Source organism: Anguilla anguilla, chromosome 1, assembly GCF_013347855.1.
Source record: "Anguilla anguilla isolate fAngAng1 chromosome 1, fAngAng1.pri, whole genome shotgun sequence".
Taxonomy (NCBI): Eukaryota; Metazoa; Chordata; class Actinopteri; order Anguilliformes; family Anguillidae; genus Anguilla; species Anguilla anguilla.
The window spans coordinates 56,364,235-56,386,009 of NC_049201.1; the positions used below are offsets into that span (position 1 = coordinate 56,364,235).

Genomic DNA, 21,775 nt, shown 5'->3' on the forward strand with positions numbered 1-21,775 from the left:
AGCAGTGCTTCCCCTGTTAGCGCTCTTCTGTTTGCGCTCTTCTGTTAGCATTTTGTTCTGTTAGCGCTCTACTGTAAACACTCTCCTGTTAGCACTTTCCTGTTAACGATTTCCTCTTGGCGCTCTCCTATATGGGCTTTTCTGTTAGCGCTCTCCTGTTAGCGCTTTCCTGAAAGTCTTCTCCAGGTAGCTCTCTGGGGAACCAGCACTTGACTAGACCTCTCTGTTCTTTCCCACCACCCTGTCGCCCCTTCTCTCTTTCTCTCTCCTCGTTCATTCCCTCTATCCCTCTTTCACACTCACCGCCTTGCCCTTTCCCTTTCCCTTTTTTTCACTCACTAAATCTTTTTGCCTTGTATCAGCTCCTTTCCTTTCTCTGTTCATCTTTTTCTCTCTTTCTTTATTTTGACTGTGAACCCAGACCTGGGTTCACGCACCAGGCATTGTGGGTAATCGTGTGCTCCTGAGGGGTGGGCGGAGCCAGGCAGGCAGGTCAGGCTGATCTCTGAGGCTCTGAGGCGTGTGTGGTCAGCCTGTCGGCTGGAGGTCCCCGCAACCCCTCCCTCCCTCCCTCACTCCCGCCGCTGCGTTCTGCCTCTGGTCCTCCGCGGGCCCGTCTGCACGCAGCCTCAAGGTGAAGCTCCCCGCCTGTGCTTTCGTTCTGAGGAGCGGAGTGGTGCTGCTCAGGCCCTTCATCCAGAGCAGCGCTGCGTTTTGGCTGCTCCCTTCAGCAGGCTTCAGTGGGAGGGGCTCTCCGCGGAGGCTAGGGAGCGTGGTGACTCACCACCCGCCCCGCCCCGCCCCCGGGGGTCACTGGAGGGCGCCGGGAGGAAATGAGATCTGCAGTGTAAATGGTGAGCCGCGGCCGGGCTGGCTTTAAGTGCGACACGTCCTGCGATCAGGCCAGGTCCTGCCTCCTCCTGACTCTCGGACTCTGTTCAGACCTGAATAATCGTTTTGGGAAATGTAGAGGGTAATTTAGGGACGCAGAGCTTACCGATAGCGATCAGAACTACTCCCTTGGGACAGTAGAGACTTTAGTGGGAGATAATTCATCCAGACCCAGCGAATCGATGAGGAACAGAAGCGCTCTTATGGGGGGCTTGCACTGAAGCTCGCTCCTGGTCTCCGGGTGTGTGGTCCGGCTGTGGGAACCCCAAGTATTCCACTAATGGGGCGCAGGGATGAGAAGGGAGACCGCACTCCCACACTCAGTTTCGTTACGGGAAGATTGGCATCACAACAGCCAGTAATCCCCACAGGAAATTCTAAAAACTCCTCTGTGTTTTCCCCATAGTGCCTCTATGTACTGCCAAAACCAGCACGTCCTCATATGAACCCAAGCCTCTGCTGCTTCTAAAAACTTAACAATGAGTATTTGCACAAAGAATGTGCATATTGTACAATATTATAAAGCACTTTTCATACATCATTCCAAACATATTCATGGCGTCCATGCAGACATGTTTGTGATTGCGGCTTTGACACAGTGGCTTAGACATTGCGGGAAGCAGCATTTACATTATTTAACACTGCGTTTTCATAAGGGTTTGCTGAAAGAATATGTGCACTCTATTATTCACACAGAATCTGCCTCATGTCCTCTAGTCTGACATTCACATGACTCGAAAGTGATTCACATCATTTTTAAGATCAAAACTGAAAGTCAGAAAGTCAAAAGCCTTGCACAATGAGGCTCAGTGGATCAGAGAGCACCCAGAGAAGAGGGGCTTTCCAGAGAAAATAGCCTCTCTGGGCACTGGCCTCACAGTCCGGGTCTTTTATCACAAACCCTGTCCACTGCTTTTCACACATCCTGCTTCTTCTGAAATATGCATGATACTAACTTTTAATAACCTTTATTACTATGGCTGTTCTGCATTTGGGATGTTTTGCGAGGTCACCTGCTAAAGCATAGCGTGTGTTTTGTGTTATGTGTGGTTTTTAGGAGACGGCTGTTCTCCCTCCTGGTCGAAGGGCTCTGTTTAGTGGTGACTGGGATACTTCACCTTCAGCCCTGCAGGTTTTTTAATGCGGGCGGCGACGGCTCCGGCCCGGGACTTCCCCCGCGCCGGTTCCCTCTGGCACACGGTGGGCTGGCTGCCAGGCGGGCACGCCGGCGCGGACCCTGAATGGGCCGGCGTCGCTGCTGTGATTCCTGCTGGCCCTGCGATAGCGCTCGGTGCGTTCTCCTCCCCTCTCCGTTGGTTCCCCCTGGCAGAGGGGTGAGGTTCAGGGCTCGTAGGTTTCCGCTGCCGGTTATCTTCGGGTTGCAGCTCGCTCTGGAACGCAGCCTTGCCAGGAAATGGGTTGTAGGGAAATGTAGGCCGCAGCTTGCCCCCGATTAGCGAAATTAAACAAAAATATTTTAGCCTGTGAGAAACGAGTGCTGAATGTGCTTCAGAGCGGTGTGCCTTAGAGCTGTGGCCTTATCTGTGTGCGTGTGGCCAGCAGGGTGGCTGTCGCTGTCATAGGCAGTTAGGCTTGGTTGTGAAAGGAGGAGGCTCTTTGCTTGAGAGCAAACATTGACAGTGGAGAAACATTCAATTATGCGTCCGGTGATTCAGTGCAGCGTGGAGCAGCGTACACGTTAGCGTTAGCTGCTGTTTGTGGCTGCAGCAGCGGTGCTACCTGCTCCCGCTGTAGCTTGGCGGTAATGAAACATCTCTATTAATTGACTGGTGAGTGGTGGCGGTCGGGGCCGGCTATCTGACCGTGATAATTGGCGTATTGATAGATCCGGCTGCCGGCGCCCACCGGGAGCCGGGGCTCCATTGTCATAAATGCCGACACGCTGCTCATCCACACTGACCAGCCACGCTCGGAGCAGCGGAACCAATCGGTCACGCTCCACGCGCCTGCCAGCTCGGCAAAGACAACAGGGACGAGTGTGTGAGTGTGTGTGTGTGTGTGTGCGCGCGTGCATGCATGTGTGTATGTGTGTGTGTGCGTGCATGTGTGTGTGTTCGTGTGTCTGCCTGCACATGCATGCGTGTGTGTGTGTGTGTGCATGTGTGCATATGAGCATGCGTGTCTGCATATGAGCGTGCATGCGTGTGTGTGTGTGTGTGTGTGCGTGCATGTGTGTGTGTTCGTGTGTCTGCCTGCACGCATGCGTGTGTGTGTGTGTGTGTGCATGTGTGCATATGAGCGTGCGTGCGTGTGTGTGTGCATATGAGCGTGCATGCGTGTGTGTGTGTGCATATGAGCGTGCGTGCGTGCGTGTGTATGTGTGTGTTCGTGTGTCTGCCTGCACACGCATGTGTGTGTGTGTGTGTGCATATGAGCGTGCGTGTGTGTGCATATGAGCGTGCGTGTGTGTGTGTGCATATGAGCGTGCATGCGTGTGTGCATGTGTGAATATGAGCGTGCATGCGTGTGTGCGAATAAGGGTGCGGGTGCAGGTGGAGTGGCGCTCTCGGTGTGGCTGTGCAGGGGTTAACTGCGCATGGCAGCGCAGCAGCGTTGAGTGCAATTCATTCCGGGCCGTGTGGCTGAGCCCACAGGCTGTAATTCTCCCCCTGTCACCCAGCGCAGCGTCTCTGTAATAAAGATGTACATGGACTGGAGGTGGGGAGCCCTGACTTCCTGGTGATAAATCTGCACTAACAGGTACAGAGAGAGGGAGGGAGAGAGATAGCAAGAGAGGGAGAGGGAGAGAGAGAGAGAGAGGGAAGGAGGGGGAGAGAGAGAGAGAGAGAGAGAGAGAGAGAGGGAAGGAGGGAAAGAGTGAGAGAGAGAGAAAGAGAGAGAGAGAGATGGAACCCGTTTTGAAGTGCATGCTAAGAGGGTGTAATTGTTTGCTCACAGAAGTCTTTAGGGAGATGAGGCTATCAGACTGTGTGCAGAGGGGAGGTATACTGTATGTGTGCTCACATCAGTCAGGGCTGATAAAGCCTGTAAAGGATGACAGAGGAGTACCTCCCCTCTCACACACAATGCACACACACAGCCTGCCAGGCACATACTCTACCAGCCACAGCTGTGTGTGTGTGTGTGTGTGCGTGCACGCGTTCATGACTTTGTGTGTGTCTGGGTGTCATGCTCTCATTGTTGAGTCCTCCCACTGCTCATATGAAGCCTTGTCTCGTATTAAATCTACCTGCAGCTAGCTTTAAAAAAAAGTAAAACGCAATAAAAATGCGCTCTGAAGTTTACAGTTTTCCCCCGTCATGTCTCCTGACACATGACACGCTTAACAGCATCACGCTCAGCACACCCAGATAAAAGCTTTCTGTGGGCAGGCCACTTCCGTCAGGCTCTCCTCAGCTGCCTCTCCCAGCATCACACTGAGGAGTCTCAATGCAGGGTTCACTTGAGTCTGAATAAAACATCTAAAGCAGGAGTTCTGTCCAGGCTCCAGTTATCGGTAGGAGATAGATAGTCTATCTGAAACAGTAAGATCTAAAATGTGGGTCTGTGTCTTTACAGTAGTTAGCAGAACAATAAAGGTAGCGCATGGCAGGGGATTTTTTTACAGGCCTGTTTGCTTTACAGCTTTGACAGTTGAATTGCATATGATTCCACAGCACTGAGAGAGAGGCTGTGACATTGCATTTGCAGGTTAAATATCTCAGACCGTGGCTGAATGATGTAGGCATTTATGGGTTTTGTTGTTATATTGATGGAATTTTTATTATTGCAGAAGGCTGTTATTCATTCATGTGTAAAAATTGAAATTATTCAGATGGAAAGAAAAATACCTTTAAAAAATGTAAACCAATCACCAATTTGCGCAATTAAAATGTGACACTCAGGGTGTCTATTGCAGTGTATTAAAATATCAGGCTTTGAAGTCTTTAAGAAGTGGTGGTACAAGGCTGATGTTTCTGAACGTGTAATTATGATGTTCATCTCCATGTGTTGGTTTGGGTGCTCAGTGGAAGCTACGGTACGTCGGTCGCCGCGTTTGACGTTGGGCTCGTCAGACCACGCTCCACTGCCTCACATGCTCCGGCTAAACCAGCGCCGTGACCCATCTGCGAAACCTTCATCACAACGGGACAGGCCTGCAGCATTAGGCTTCTGTGTGTGTGTGTGTGCGCGTGTGTGTGTGTGTGTGTGCGTGTGTGTGCACGCGTGTGTGTGTGTGTGTGTGTGCGCGTGTGTGTGCGCGCACGCGTGTGTGTGTGTGTGTGTGTGTGTGCGTGTGTGTGTGCGTGCGTGTGTGTGTGCACGCGTGTGTGTGTGTGTCTGCTTGTGTGTGTGTGTGTGTGTGTGATTTCTTAATAGGAAGCTGTAAGTTCTGGTTAAGAACATCCCCTCCAGCCTTGGCTTTTCTCATTATGTGAGTTGCCTTCATGGCCCTCATGTGCGGATTATACTGTCCACAGATCATGCAGCAGAACAGCCAAATATAACTGGCAGTAAGATGCTTTGACTTTGGATGATTTGTGTTCTCCTTTCATGGTCATGTGGGCTGTTGGGAGATTGTGCTTAATTTTGAGTACCTGCTGATCCGCCCATTTCCATTTCCATCTCTTCACATCCTGGGGGTTTTATAAGCCCCCCCTCCCCCCTCTGCATATCAGAGGTGAGGACTCCTCATAAACTCTCCTCTCCTTCTGTAGCTCCAGCACAGCGAGTCTGGGGACGGCGTAATTGTAGGTAATGGATAAATAGCATGTACCAGCTCTCCACTGTGAGCAGCACTGGCAATGTGTAATTATCACACACAGGGTCTCAAAAGCGCACACACACACACTCACACACATACTCACAAGCTCTCTCACACTCACACAAACAGGTACACGCAGACCATACACACACACACAGACCATACACATGCACACACACACACACACACACACACACATATACGCACACAAACATGCACACACAGACCATACACACTAAAACACACACACACACACACACACAGACCATACACATGCACAGAACTAAAACTCAACTTCCCAGACTCTGAGTTGCAGAGTTCCTATGCAATAAAGGCAGCTCACTTTAAAAATGGAGCAGGAACAGACCTATGGTATCGTGAATAAGAGATGAGCTGAGTGAATATTTCTGTCTTGGCAAAGCTCTACTTCCTTGGTAATACAAGGTCAATCAGGCCTCCATTAGTGCTTTCCCTTTGTCTCGGCCAGGGGGTGTTGTGCTGGGGAGGACTGAGCTCTCAGCATCTAATGTAAGAGGATGCGTGTGGCCAGAGTGGCAGTGAGGAAAACTGAAGATTAACGATCCAGTTAGGCGCAGTCATCAAAGATAAAGTTACCTTCTAGTACTGCTCATCATCAATAACCGTTGATAAGACAGCCAGTCAGCACGCAGGCCTTGCAGCTCCCATTTGATTGACAAAAGCTGATCACATGGAAGCTGTGTGACCTTGCTGTTGATTGGCTGACTCATCAATACCCAATGGATATCGGTGTTTTTCTTTTTTTTTCTGGAAGCATTTCACAAAGCCTCTGAAGTTTACTACCACGTCAGGAATAATTAAAGAGCAAAAGACAAAAAGAAAGGCAATACAGCTCATGGTGGAGATGGTCCTTATTGTATTTGATAATTATAGTTGCGTTATATCGCCCAGCCCTACAACAAATAATGCATTAATATTTATATTCTACCGTCACTCAAGGACACCTGCGCTCAGCCTGTTTCTGCAGTGCTGACACGGTTGTTTTCTATTTAAAGCCGCCGTATCACTTTAATTAGGATGACTCATTGTTCACTGTTGGATTCTGGAGTGGAAAGACACCCTGCTAAATCTCTAATTAATTTTGCTGTTTTTTGGCAAGGGGATTTTAGGAAGGTGTTGGGAGACGTGCAGAGATTTGCACGGCATTGCCTTTTTCGTGGTCTGAAACATAATGTACAGAATATTGAAACCTGATAGAAATTCTGTTGCATAATGTCACAATATCACGTGTTACGTAAAATGTACTCGAAAAATAGAGACTTTACCCAGGAACTACGGTAAGAGGATCTTTCCTTTAGACGCCTTGTATTCGGTGACTCTCGTTATTGTGTACAATGTGGGAACATACTCACGGACACCTTTACTCCGCTGGAGCCGGGACCGCTGCGGTGTTCTATGGAAGGTGTTTGAGCAGGCCTGCAGGCTCCTCTTACAGGTGCTTAAGTGCTCTCCACATACATGCCCAGGCCGGGGGCGCGGGGCAGAGGCGCGGCTGGAGGAGGCAGCGGCGAGCGGGGAACGTGGCGGCGGGGTGGAGAGCGAGGTGAGGGCTGAGGAGGAAGAGGAGGAGGAGGAGGAGGAGGAGCGGGGGGGGAGGGTGCGGAGAGAGAGGGCTGGTGGAGCTCGGTTGTGTGGGCACATGGGAGCAGACAGCTCCATCTCAGCCAACAGCAAAGTACTGGGAGGAGGAGGGAGTGGGGGTGCATTTGTGTATGAGCATCGCTGTCAAATGAGCCACAATGCAGTCCCTGGGGTATTCTTTCTCTCTCTCTCTCTCTCTCTCTCTCTCTCTCTCTCACACTGACTCACTCTCTGTCTCCCCCCTCCCTCCCTTTTCTCAATTTTCTCTCCCCGTCTGTCTCTTACAGTTAAGTTCAGTTTAAATAGAGATTTATTGGAATCGCAATAAACAAAATGTGTTTCCAAACATTATTTCATGTAACAAGCAAACAGCAAAATGAAACTGCTGATTTTGTGGAGTTTGTTTACTCTTGTTTCCTCAGGTTATAGCAGGTGTTTAGAGCACATGTTTCATGATGTCCCTGTAGGATGGGGGTTATTTTTTTTATTCTGGAATAAGGTCAATTTTATTACTGAATTGTATTTATGAGATTTTACTCACTGTGGGAAATGTTTGACAGTTTAGGGGAGTGAATTTAGTTCAGTGTGATAGGCTGAAGCAGTAGTGAGCGTGTGTGAATGTGCAATGGTGGATAGCCTTAATGGGGTGGTGACAGATACACATTCCTGATCAGTATGGTCAGTGAAGGATTAGCTTTCACTGGTTTGACTGGTCCTGTTGTTGCTACTGCCTTATGTGTGTTTGATTGCATAGGCTCCAGTCTGTGCATTCATTTTACAGTGCAGTAATGCCCCCACGACTGCATCATGCTGCTGATCTACTCATCACTACACTGTCCTCAGAAACTGATCGCACCACAGGATGGACTAGCAATATGCGTGACTGATTGACTGACTGACTGACTGAGCGAGCAAGTGACTGATTGACTGACTGTCTGGGCGAGCAAGTGACTGACTGAGTGAGTGACTGAGTGACTGAATGACTGACTAGTGACTGACTGAGTGACTAACTGACTGAGCGAGTGAATGACTGACTGAGTGAGTGAGTGAATGACTGAGCAAGCAAGTGACTGTCTGACTGACTGACTTAGAGACTACTAACTGACTAATCAAGTGAATGACTGACTGAGTGAGCGTGTGACTGTCTGACTGACTGAGTGAGTGAGTGAGTGAGTGAGTCAGTGACTGACTCACTGAGTGTGTGAGTGAGTGAGTGATTGTGTGAGTGAGTGAATGAGTGACTGAGTGAGTGAGTGACTGTGTGAGTGAGTGACTGTCTGAGTGACTGACCCACTGAGTGTGTGAGTGAGTGAGTGATTGTGTGACTGAGTGAGTGAGTGACTGTGTGAGTGAGTGGATGAGTGACTGACTCACTAAGTGTGTGAATGAGTGACTGACTGACTGAATGACTGACTCACTAAGTGTGTGAGTGAATGAGTGACTGACTGACTGAGTGACTGACTCACTAAGTGAGTGTGTGAGTGAATGAGTGACTGACTGACGGAGCGAGTCATTGACAGAGTGACTGACTCACTAAGTGTGTGAGTGACTGACTGACTGACTGAGTGACTGACTCACTAAGTGTGTGAGTGAATGAGTGACTGACTGACAGAGTGAGTCATTGACAGAGTGACTGACTCACTGAGTGAGTGACTGAATGAGTGACTGACTCACTAAGTGTGTGAGTGAGTGACTGTCTGAAGCCGCGTTTCCACCAAAATTACCCGGAACTTTCAGTCCCAGGAACTACTTTACCAGGAACTAAAAGGTTCCTTCAGCCAGTGGTTGTCTGCGTTTCCACCAGGGTCTAAAGTACCGCGAAGATTAGGCAAATTAGCCCACTGACGTTGTCTTCGGTCCATCTGTCATATGATTTCTTCTGTAACCCCATACTACCACCGAAGTAGCCTACATTATTTTCTAATAACCGGGACAGCCCGGAGGGGTTTATTCCACTTATATACAACGGGTTACCAACAATGACTATATATGGTTACTTTTGTATTTATTGATTTTCATATATCCTCTCAAACACATTCATTAACAGCAGAAAACATGCACACGTTGTAAACAATTTGCTGTTTTATTACTTTCTCGTCGTCAATTCCATATAGGCTAATCGCAAAATGACAAGAATAGAACGAAAACTCGGACTTGCGTGAAAATGTAAATTAGTAGTGGTACAGCCACCGTTTGCTTTCCTTCGAAGTTACTGCTAGCTGAGCAGCGAAGTGTGCCCTCCAGATGCGAACCATGCACCATAAATGAGTCCATAGTCTTCCTGGTCTTTTCGTGGAATTGAAAAATGGCAGTAAAATTGAGTAAAATTACGGCAGTCTGAAAAAGCTAAAGGGAAGATTACTAGAATTAACCTGTTATTTTACCCGGATAAAAAGTGCGGAAGGTGATTTCCAGTTTGCTTGTACTGTATCACCAATGTTAATTATGCAGAACTACCGCATACCTCACATAACTGTGTCAAACGTTTTGAGTCAATTACAACGGGCTAACAAAGAAAATCCGGAAGAAAATATTCAGCAGCCGAATTAATCCGTTTGAATGTTTTGGTAGCCTACGTAATATGCTGTCCCAGCACGAATGCTTAGCATTTTATAAAACGAATACTAAAGCAAGAAAAGAACAGAAGAGCACACGTTATAATTCCAAGACGTTGACAGGCTATAACCAAAAGTAGGCAACTGCGCCGCATAACATACAAGTTTGATTTGAAGTTATTATGAAAATAAATTGGTTTGCCGCTGCATATTTTCAAACATGGTGGGTAATGGCGGAAAATAAATACAACACAAATGCCACGAGTACTCAACCAATCAGAAATGTTCAGCGCTGCAAGCTCCACCCAAAAGGTTCCTGTGCTTTCGGAAAGTACTACCCCCCGAGCAGGAACGTTTTGGGGGGTAAAACAAAGCCCCCAGAACTAAATTTAGACCCTAGTTCCTGCGGTGGAAACGCACTGAGTTCCTCAAAAAGTTCCTAGTTCCGGGGTATAGTTCCTGCGGTGGAAACGCGGCTTGAGTGACTGAGTAGTGAGTGAATGAGTAAGTGACTGACTGAGTGACTGACTCACTAAGTGTGTGAGTGAGTGACTGTCTGAGTGACTGACTCACTAAGTGTGTGAGTGAGTGACTGACTCACTAAGTGAGTGAGTGGTTGAATGAGTGACTGACTGACTGAGTGACTGACTCACTAAGTGTGAGTGAGTGTGTGAGTGACTGACTGACTGAGTGACTGACTCACTAAGTGTGAGTGAGTGTGTGAGTGACTGACTCACTAAGTGTGTGAGTGAGTGAGTGACTGACTGACTCACTAAGTGAGTGAGTGAGTGGTTGAATGAGTGACTGACTGACTGAGTGACTGACTCACTAAGTGTGAGTGAGTGAGTGTGTGAGTGAATGAGTGACTAACTGACTAATCAAGTGAATGACTGACTGAGTGAGCATGTGACTGTCTGACTGACTGAGTGAGTGAGTGAGTCAGTGACTGACTCACTGAGTGTGTGAGTGAGTGAGTGATTGTGTGAGTGAGTGAATGAGTGACTGAGTGACTGAATGACTGACTCACTAAGTGTGTGAGTGAGTGAATGAGTGACTGACTGAGTGACTGACTCACTAAGTGAGTGAGTGAGTGACTGACTGAATGACTGACTCACTAAGTGTGTGAGTGAGTGAGTGAATGAGTGACTGACTGACTGAGTGACTGACTCTCTAAGTGAGTGTGTGAGTGAATGAGTGACTGACTGACGGAGTGTGTCATTGACAGAGTGACTGACTCACTAAGTGTGTGAGTGAGTGACTGACTGACTGACTGAGTGACTGACTCACTAAGTGAGTGAGTGAGTGAATGACTGAGTGACTGACTCACTAAGTGAGTGAGTGAGTGAGTGGTTGAATGAGTGACTGACTGAGTGACTGACTCACTAAGTGTGTGAGTGAGTGAGTGTGTGAGTGAATGAGTGACTGACTGAAAGAGTGAGTCATTGACAGAGTGACTGGCTCACTAAGTGTGTGAGTGAGTGAGTGACTGACTCACTAAGTGTGTGAGTGAGTGAGTGACTGACTCACTAAGTGAGTGAGTGAGTGACTGACTGACTGAGTGACTGACTCACTAAGTGAGTGAGTGAGTGACTGACTGACTGAGTGACTGACTCACTAAGTGAGTGAGTGAGTGAGTGGTTGAATGAGTGACTGACTGACTGAGTGACTGACTCACTGAGTGTGTGAGTGAGTGAGTGTGTGAGTGAATGAGTGACTGACTGACAGTGAGTCATTGACAGAGTGACTGACTCACTAAGTGTGTGAGTGAGTGACTGAGTAGTGAGTGAATGAGTGACTGAGTGACTGACTCACTAAGTGTGTGAGTGAGTGAGTGAGTGCAGTATGGCCTGTGCTGCTGTGGGTGTCTCACTTTGCTGAAGTCAGCAGTACAGAAGCTCACCCTCCCAACTCCAGCCTCTGCTTAATTACTTTTCTCTTCGTTAGAGCCCATCAGCCTCTCATTACGGTACACTGTACTGGAAATCTCACGCTGCCTCTTTATGCTTTTATTAATTTACTCATGTACTGCGTATCGTTGTTTCCCTCGTGCCACCCCTGCTTTTCAGAGAGCGCGTGTACAGAAGTACTGCAGATTATAGCCATTACTGAGGCGAGGTGGGAGGGGGTGCAGAGGGACCATTAGAGCACCATTAAGTGGAGACAGAATAGCACGGAGTAGGCAGAAGTTAGCCATTATTACACGTCGCACACCCCCCCTCCCCATCGCAAGCCTCTAGCACATATCTGTCAGATGACCTCTGACAAAGCGTTTGATTGGTCGTGAAGCTTTCTGTCAGATGACCTCTGACAAAGCATCTGATTGGTCGTGAAACTTTCTGTCAGGTGACCTCTGACAGAGCGTTTGATTGGACGTGCAGCTGACACTCAGGTGAAATTGGTGTGTCAGAGGGGCTGAGGGGAGCTGAGCCCGATCGGTGCGGGAGATTGGAGCACGTTAGCAGGGTCAGGCCCACGGGGGGCTGTCAGGCCTGGTAGGGGGGCGACCCTGGAGCTCTTAATCACCGGACACTTGCTGTGCTAGCAGAAGGATTACTATAGTGTGTGTGTGTGTGTGTGTGTTTGAGGGTGTGTGTGTGTGTGTGTGTGTGTGTGTGTGTTTGAGGGTGGGTGTGTGTGTGTGTTTGAGAGGGTGTGTGTGTGTGTTTGAGGGTGTGTGTGCGAGTGAGTGTGTGTGTTTGAGGGTGGGTGTGTGTGTGTGTTTGAGGGTGTGTGTGTGTGTGTGTGTGTGTGTGGGTGTGTGTTTGAGGGTGGGTGTGTGTGTGTTTAAGGGTGGGTGTGTGTGTGTGTGTGTTTGAGGGTGTGTGTGTGTGTGTGTGTGTGTGTGTTTGAGGGGGTGTGTGTGTGTGTGTGTGTGTGTTTTTGAGGGTGTGTGTGTGTGTGTGTGTGCATGTGTGATGATATGTGGAGGAATGTGTGAGGGTTTACACATTTTTTCCTGTTAAGATGAACGTTATCTTGTCTTGAGTTATGTAACCTTCAGTATTTGTGTATGCTTAACTTCTGTGTTTGTGTGGTTGAGTGTCTCCTATCAATGCATATCATCTTTAGAGTGTGGGCCACTGCTTTGCATTCCTGAACCCATATTATCTTTTTTATAACACTAATGAAACTTTTGTGTTACGATGAATTTATTAAGATCTTGAAAGAAATTTTTGGCATTTGGAGAACCTATGTCCGTAGGCTACATGTGTCTGATGTTATGATTCTATGGATGCATGCTATGTATTGTTTGCTGAACTTCAAATAGAATGGTTTGGCTGAAGTGGTCTCTTCATTGCTGTTGTTAGTCAATAAGAGTTGCGGGATTTTTCTGTGATGACTTCAGACTGATTTGTGGCCCTCTTGTCTTGCAGCAGTCCTATGCCCCACCCCCTCACCCTATGGCTCCGCCCAGCCCCAGCACAAACAGCAGCGGCCACAGTGGAGCCGAGCAGCTCAGTAAAACCAACCTGTACATCCGCGGCCTTCCTCCAGGAACCACTGACCAGGACCTCATCAAGCTCTGCCAGCCGTGAGTGTCCCTCTCTCTGAAACACACACACTCACAAATACATGTGCATGCATGCATTTACACACACACGCAGTCATCCACATACACACAAACGCATACACACACATACACACGCACGCACATAAATGCACATTAACCGCACTTATACAGTTAAGCGCACACAAAGATGCACACAGATACACCCCCACAAACACGCTGTTGCTGAAACACACACTAGTATAATAATAACACATAACATATTCCCCCTGCTTACGCTCAGAGACTGGTGAGCTTCTTCTAGAGTGGGTGAGGTCTGTAGAGACAGACACGTTTACGGGGGCCCCCTGACCCCTTCAGCTAGAGACAGGGTCAGTATCCTCACTGAGGAAAAAACAGGCAGTCGTGAAAGTCATCCTAAAAGTACAAACCCTCTTTGAGTAATCTCCACAGGGCTACAGTACTTTCTGGGCTTTTCTGTCTAACGGCTCTATCCACTCTCAAGTACATTTTATCCTGTAATTATTTCGCAAAGTCTTTTCATTTAAGCCTTCCGGAACATTCGGCTGCTACTCTGTTTTACCACTTATTTTATATCTGTCTGACCCGGGCATTTAAGAAAGACGTGCTCCAGGAAAATATCTGGGGAAGGGGAACCTTTAAGGAGCGCTAGGTAATTTAGTAAGTTCTGTAAAGAAGTTAATGCATGCTTCTTCTTATTGTTATTATAATTATTATTATTCGGGGTGTATTTTGCTGTGTAGACCTTTTGTCCTGACTGCTTGTCCCCCTGATCGCTGGTCACGAACCCCCGCCCTCGTTCTCGGTTTAGCCCCCAGCTTCCTGGAGGAGCGGATTAAAAATGCATGCCGATAAAAGTGTCATTTGCCCGGGTGCGGTGCCAGGACCGGCGTTAGCATTTTGGAAAGGTCAGCTGGCATCGGTGCCCACGACACCGGGGTGCCCCGCAGGCTCTTTCACTGCACAGCTCAGCAGAACTGCCCGACAAACCCCGAACCCCCCAAACTCCCAAACACCCAGCCCACTCCCAGCCCCACTAAACATCGCATTACGCAGCGGAGCGGGAGGGGGGGACCAACGGAGCCACAGCCCCCCAGCCTGAACAGCAGAGGGGGGGCTACAGACTTCCTCACTCTCTGGTGCTGGGCAGCAGTGAAAAGCACACTACTTTACAGACGTGTGTGAATCTCAGCGTGCGCTTCAGAGAATATGAGCCGATGTGGAGCATGAGTCTTGTGAGGACAGTGGGGAGAAAGTGACTCTGATTATACTGTGTAAGTGCTACTGTGAGGGCCTGCTGCCAGTCATCATCGGTTCCATTGCAGCTCTCCTATCAGCTTGCCCACATTAGTTCTACTCCAGCTGGAGATTTGCATTGCTGTTCATTAGAAATGTACAGTAGGTGCTGGCCTGAGTCTCTGTGGGCAGGTTGTATGCCAGTTAGCACACACTGTGGAATTCTGGGTAATGCTGTGGAGCTGTGGCGGCATTGTCCTGTGTAGCAGCCTGGGTTCCAAGATTGTAAATTCACTGCCAAACTATACGGCCCAACTTGGCGTGCTTTCCAAAAAGCTACAGCACAAAGATGTTCCCTTCTCCATTGAACAGACACAGCTCTGATACACAACATGGGCATATCAGTATCCTTACTGCAGGATGAATCATAACTAAGGATGAATTATTAATGTGGACCTGAAATAAAGTTGTGTTGTAAACACATACAATTTACATCATGTTATCCTTGCAGAGTTGGGTAGGTGCTGAAGGATGTTTACTGTAGAGCTTCTGTATGCATGCTCCTAATAGATACATTCAGTGAACAGCTCCTTACTGCTTTTGTATGCATGCTCCTAATAGATACATTCAGTGAACAGCTCCTTACTGCTTTTGTATGCATGCTCCTAATAGATACATTCAGTGAACAGCTCCATACTGTATCTCTATGCACTCTCCTAATAGACACATTCACTGAACAGTTCAGTGCTGCTGAATTTACTCATGGACCAATAAGGTGGAGAACTTGAGAACAATGGCAGCCACTCCGCCCTGTATTCAAAGCGCAGTGTGTGCAGGTGTTCAGTGCCGATGCCACAAAGCAGCAACACCAACACACTAACTGCATCCACGGCGACACGCGAAAATAAAACAACATAAATATCAGTTAGAAACAGTGATAATAATGACGCTAATTAGCAGTGATGGCAGAACAGTTGGCGCAGGGAGGTGTTGGATAGGGTGCTGGCTTTTAATCACTCTTAGCGCACCTGGGCTGCGAGTTCTGCGTCAGCGGCGTGATGTGATGTGTCACTGTGACAGCTCTTTAGCTGGGACTCCCATCTGCAGGGACCGGGGCGCGTTGTGCCAGTTAGGCTGCGGACACTGCACCTCAGAACTCTCACGCTGCGTCACCCTGGCGTCTCCAGAAGGTTCCATCGCTCGGCTCGAAGCGCTGGGCGGAATCGGGACCGTTAATGGTCTCGTTAATTAGGGGTTCATCTGAAGTTCTGACAGCGGCCTTGGCTGACGTTTGCTGTGTGATGTACATACAGGGTGCTCCTCTAATTAGCCGTTTGGATGGTAGGGTTCAAGCCTTGTCCATGGTAGGATAGTGGGATGGAGTAGTGATTAGAGAACTGGGATTAGTATAAGAAGGGTTTGATTTCTAGAAGAAAGGTTTGAATCTGAAGTTGTGCTCTGCAGTGGTAACTTTAAGCCCTACCTTATTTTCACATCGCACTGCACTTTTTTTTATCTCAGTACATATCCTCTTCCAGAGCAATTTTCACAAGTTTTTCCTCATGTATTACGCTTTTTTAAAACTGGTTATTATACTAAAGTAAGTCAGCTCAGCACTAGTCCAAGTGAATAATAGCCATGCATAATCTGAGATTTGAACCTACTGTCTGAATAAGGTCATAAGCAGGTTTCAGTAGAATCAGGAGTCCAGTTTGAAAGACAGAGAGAAGTCTTCACCCTGCTGTTAGACCTACATTGACCTATACCACTGACCTCCACCACTGATCTTCACCACTGACCTTCACAACTGATCTTTGCCACTGACCTGCAGCACTGATCTTCACTACTGACCTTCATCGCTGACCTATACCGCTGACCTACACCCCTGACTTTCACCACTGACCTTCACCACTGATCTGCACCGACCTACATCACTGCAAGGGCACCTTTTTCAGTACAGTGGAACATTACTTGCAAAAACCAGACATTTTCCATCCCCAACAGCCACACAGGGAAATACTGGAAGAACACCAAATGCTTCCCTGTTTGTCTGTAGAAACGATTGCGAGCGAGCAGTTATTGCAGAGCTAAAGTATTTTTAAGAAGCAGAGGTTGCCGGTCCTCCCCTGTGTGGCATAGTGCGGTCACTCTCCCACGCTCCTCCTGCAAAAAGGCCCGTCTGCTGCCAGGATGGGGCGGGGTGACCCCCACACGTGTCTGCATGCCCGTGCACGTGCTCGTGTACGCCCGTGCGTTTATGTGCATACACATGTATGTGTTTGTACAGCATGTCCTTGCGTGTATCTTGTTTGTATGTGCTCATGTTTTTATTTTGTTTGTTCTTGTGCATATGTGAGCCTTTGTGTGGGCATGTATATGTGTTCAAATACATATTTGAAATAATTTAACTTTAGATTTAGATTCTTGTAAAATCTGAAAACACTTTGTTTAGTGGTTGTTTTTTTCATAGTCAGGATTTTATAGAACGTTATTTGGCGTTTAAAGGATTGTATTTCAAATAATTATTTAACACAAATGTAATGATTCTGAGCAGCCCCCCCATGATCCCAGTTAACACTTATCTACGCCGCCCATATCTGGTTTTTAAATGGCATCCTGTTCCTGCTTATTTTTGGTTCCGCCCCCATTGTTGCGGAAAGGTTGATAGTTTTTTGGGACGCCGCCGTGCTGAGGGTCCTGGCTGATGACAGGGGGGGCGGAGACATGTTTTTCCACCGGCTCTCGGAGCACTCTGATGACGCCCACTTCCCCGCGCCCGAGCGAGCCTGCCTGTGGAACACACTGGCTCCCGTTCAAAAAGATACTGCAGGACAGTCAGTCAGGGACAGCCTTTTAACTCACAGGACTTTTAATGGAAAAGCTTCTAGTTCTCTGTGTTTTTTATCACTTGGCCTTGCAGTGATTAAATTCACTTTTATCTGGTTATTTTTTAGGGTTTTGTCGAATTTATTTCAGCTGTCCTGTCCTTGTATTGCTGTAAGACTCCTGACCCGTATTTTAAGCAGTCTCAGTGTTGCTTTCTGCAGGAAGACCGCGGCCGACGTGGATAAATTGAATCTGTTGCTCAACTGTCGTTTTGAAGTGAAAAGGTCAAAGACAAACACACGTATTAATGCAGACCCACGTGCACACGCTCGCCCACACACACATGCGCCAGCACGTCGCATGCGTACTGCGGACAGCGGATTATAGCCGTGTCCACGCAGGGCTGTGTGGGATAGGTCAGGCTGATGGGATGGCTTTCCGCACAGACCTGCACACAGACCCGTCGGGGCCCGAGGGCAGGATGGGCCGCGTTAAGCGCTTGCTTTTAGGGGTGGCTCTAAGCCCCCAAAACGGGTGCCTTATAAGAGGAGGATGCGGCAGCTCAGCCTGCACCTGTCCAAACATTCAGCAGTCAGAACCAGCACGCCACAGCTCTCAGGTTTCACCCCCCCCCCCCCCCCCCCAATCCCAGCGCACCCCATCAGTGCTCTCCACCCCACCCTCTTCTCTTATGATTTCTGAAGGCTGGTCTTCCTCTGTGCACCCCCCAATCCCAGCGCACCCCATCAGTGCTCTCCACCCCACCCTCTTCTCTTATGATTTCTGAAGGCTGGTCTTCCTCTGTGCACCCCCCACCCCTGGCCCCTAAGACTCAGCCGTGGAGGATAAATGGGAGGAGTGCTCTGTTTCCACTTCAGACACTGACAGAGATGGGGTCCACAGCTTCCTGCCTCTTTCTCTTCCACTGTGGGGCAGCACTATTATTGAGCTTCTGTGCCAGCAATGGCTGTTTATGGAGAGAAATTTGTCCACACCCCCTCACTCCAGCTGTTGTGTCACCCCACTTGTACTGGTTTGAATATTATATTGCATTACATTACATTACATTACATTCACTGCACAGGTGAATGTGTGTGAATGCATGGACAAGTGTGTATGTGTGTGTGTGTGTGTGTTTCTAAAATGATGAGAAGGTTTATGGTTGGATTAGAATTTGGTTGTGAGATATTGTTATGATGATAAAATCTCCAGACAGAATTAGAACATTTTATTGTTTCAAATAAATTCCATGGAAGTCACAGAAAGACATTCCAGGAAGATTGCATGCACACTTTTTTTGGCAGTACCTCCAATGGTTGTCATGTAGTCAAGAAAAGAATTATGGATAATATGTCAAACACATTTTGAGAATTTTCCAAATGAAAGTATTGAAATAGAAGATTTGTTTAGTGTTGCTAACATTCCTCATAAAATGGACTTGATTTGATTTCCATCTTATAAAAATGTTTAAAACTTAAATGACAAAATTTTGTTCTCAGGCCATCCCTGCCATTCCTTGTGACTTTATAACATTCAAGGGACTTCCAGGAAACTGGACGTGTTCATGTGCTGGGAACGTTTACCCTAATGCTCCTAATGTTCCCGGAATGTTCTGAGAACAGAAAATTGTTTGCAGGGAGATGAGTCAATGAGAATGAATGAGTGAGTCAGCCATGAAATGAGAGCACCTAGGGGGTATTGAGTGAGTGTGTGAGTGAGTGAGTGCATGAGTGAGTGGGTGGATATGTTTACCCTGACTTGTCTGTCAGACCCAGTTGGCTTCTCTGTATTCTACTCTCACAGAAAGAGGGAGGTAGAGGAAGAAAGAGATGCGGGGATATAAGAAGATAAAGCAGTGGCCTTCTAAGAGGAAAGGAAGAAGCGGAACACTGAGTCCTCTAACACATTCAGATACCATATCTAACACTAGAGCTTGCAAAGAAGTTAGCGCAAAATACACTAAAAGCCATTGATGTTCAGTTAGTTGAGAATGTATTCATTATGAACACGGAGGAGCAGTGCTGATCCTGCCGGTAGGTAACATAGCACTCAGTACCAGTAGAAGGTCTAGTGCTTTTAGCATCGGAAGTAACACGCTTGGATTGAAAAGGTTAGTGCCTATGCTGAAATATAGTGGTGGACCTTTGTTGTGGGGTGTTTTACTTTGTCTGGTCCTGGGGCTCTTTAGCATTGCTGTGGTCCTCTGTTTACAGTCAAAGAAGACTCCTCCTCTGTCTTCAGCCCCACCTACTCACCCTTAGTAGGCTACCCAACTGAGTCACTGACACACAAATTCATTAGAGATTGCTGGTAAATTTCTCCATTCAATTACTCGGGACCACAAACCGGATATGTATAAATTATTTGAAAAACAACATTCCGTGCAAAAACTGGATTTTTGGTAACTGTATTTGGATATCTAGAGGTAACATTACTTACAGGTTCAACGGAAAACAAGGCAACCCCTTTGCAAACTTAATCTGATGACACCAAGGAAAGGCAATTCTATGGATAACCCTAGAACTCTAGAACGAGTCCTGTCGGCCTGTTTTTTGCTTCACTGTATCTGGGCCATTACAGCAGCCAGCTAGTTAGTAACAAACACCGCGCTGAGATCTGATCCCAAACCACACTGCCTCTGTAGCCACACACAGAAAAGAGTACCACACCCTGAAACACCCCAAACACATTTTAGAATTATAAATACAGTCAAAGGTGCACACATTTGGCGAAAGATTGCCAGTGCATCATAGATATGCTTGGTTATTTCATATTTTCATTGTAAAATCCTGCATAGTATTCCTTTAATATCAATGAACTCCAGCAAGTACCATGACATTTTGGCCAAAAACCTGGCTGCTGATGGATCTCTCAGCAAGACAATGATGTGAAGCATCCTACAAAACTGACCACAAAATGAATGTTTTGCAACAGCCATCTCAGTCTCTAAACTTCATCCTGATTAAAGATTTGTGGCGTGATCTCCAGATTGCAGTCCACACGGATCTAAAGAATCAGAATCTGAACCCAATTTTTGTTTGCCCATGAGCAAAAAATTAAGGTTGTGGCTTTTTTGGTATGGATGTGGTATAGGGCTCTAATGCATAATTAACACAATTATAGGCCATTATGACAGCCTTTCCATATTGGCACAAGCTGGTGTTGTGAAGGGCTTAGATGCGATTCTGAAGCCTGCCGTGGTGTGGCTGTGGGAATGCGGGTCCGTGCAGGAGTGTGTCTGTGGGAATGCGGGTCCGTGCAGGAGTGTGGCTGTGGGAATGCGGGTCCGTGCAGGAGCGCATCGCCGTGTGATGCCGGGGTTTGTTGGTTTGGCGGATGAAGCGTAAGCCCCGTAAGCTTTCTCCGAAAGCCTTTCATTCCTGTTTATGCCAGGCTTCCCAGCACCCAGATAATATATATGCTTTTATATTTGGCATTACATTACACTGCTCTCCTCCACAAAATGCTCTTTCCAAGGATATGAGATGCTCATCATTTACTCTGGTTTTCATTGTTGAGATTTCCCGAGCTGCAGTACATATTTCAGCAGAATGAATGGAGGCACACATACTGCAGATCAAGTCAGTTATTGCCTACATAATGGAAGAAATGCCTTTCACACTTATTGTTGAAATACATTTTTTGTTTGTTTTTCTTAACATCACGTTACCTTGAATACGAACAATAAGACAGAGGAAGAATTCATTAAAATACCAATGCAGAATATATAATGAATTGTATCCAGACAGATAATGGTAGTGTTGTTCCCAGGAAATCAATATCAGTGTGAAAACAATGGAGAGCTTTTTCCAGGTGTTCGATGTTAATGTTTCTTTGAAATTGTATATTATGCTTTTGCAGGCTAGGATGCTAGTGGTTTCCTGAATGGTTTTTATGTGTTTTGATTTGCTTTTGTATTTATGTACATATGTATTCACTTGTTTTATGCCTAGCTTTGGAAGGGGTGCTCTGTAAGGTGTAACACCCAGCTTGCTGCATTGTCAAGCTAATGGGGGAAAGCGCTGATGCGGAGGGCAGTGAAGGGGAATGTGCTCAGGGAACATCCTGAACTTTACTTTTATTTGAATTTGTTTTTTTCCCCCGCTTGCTGTCTATAAACACTCTCCCAGGTGTTCCTGGAAAAGAGAAGAGCTTTGAGATTTATATCGGAAAATCCGCAATTAAGCACTAGCTCCCATTACATAGAGCGATGCAAGATCCGCCTAAACCTCCCGGCCCTGGCCTGTGTGCTAGTCCAGGGCCAGCTGTGAATTCCAGCAGAAGCATGTAAACATAATTAATGATGCCTTTTAAAACCAAATTATTGCATATGGTTGAAACACCGTAGATTTATTTCTCTGCACTTTTTACTACAGTGCATATGTCTTTTAT

At 47.2% G+C, this 21,775-nt stretch overlaps 1 protein-coding gene across 4 annotated transcripts in view; it reads left to right on the top strand.

Annotated features, from left to right (window-relative positions):
• rbms3 (RNA binding motif, single stranded interacting protein) overlaps positions 1-21,775 on the top strand; it is a 290,727-nt gene that overhangs the window by 141,781 nt on the left and 127,171 nt on the right. For all 4 annotated transcript variants that reach the window (XM_035411964.1, XM_035411956.1, XM_035411971.1 and 1 more), the window contains one exon: positions 13,167-13,324. In XM_035411964.1, coding sequence (XP_035267855.1) covers positions 13,167-13,324 — 158 coding nt within the window. The remainder of the gene's footprint in view (positions 1-13,166; positions 13,325-21,775) is intronic.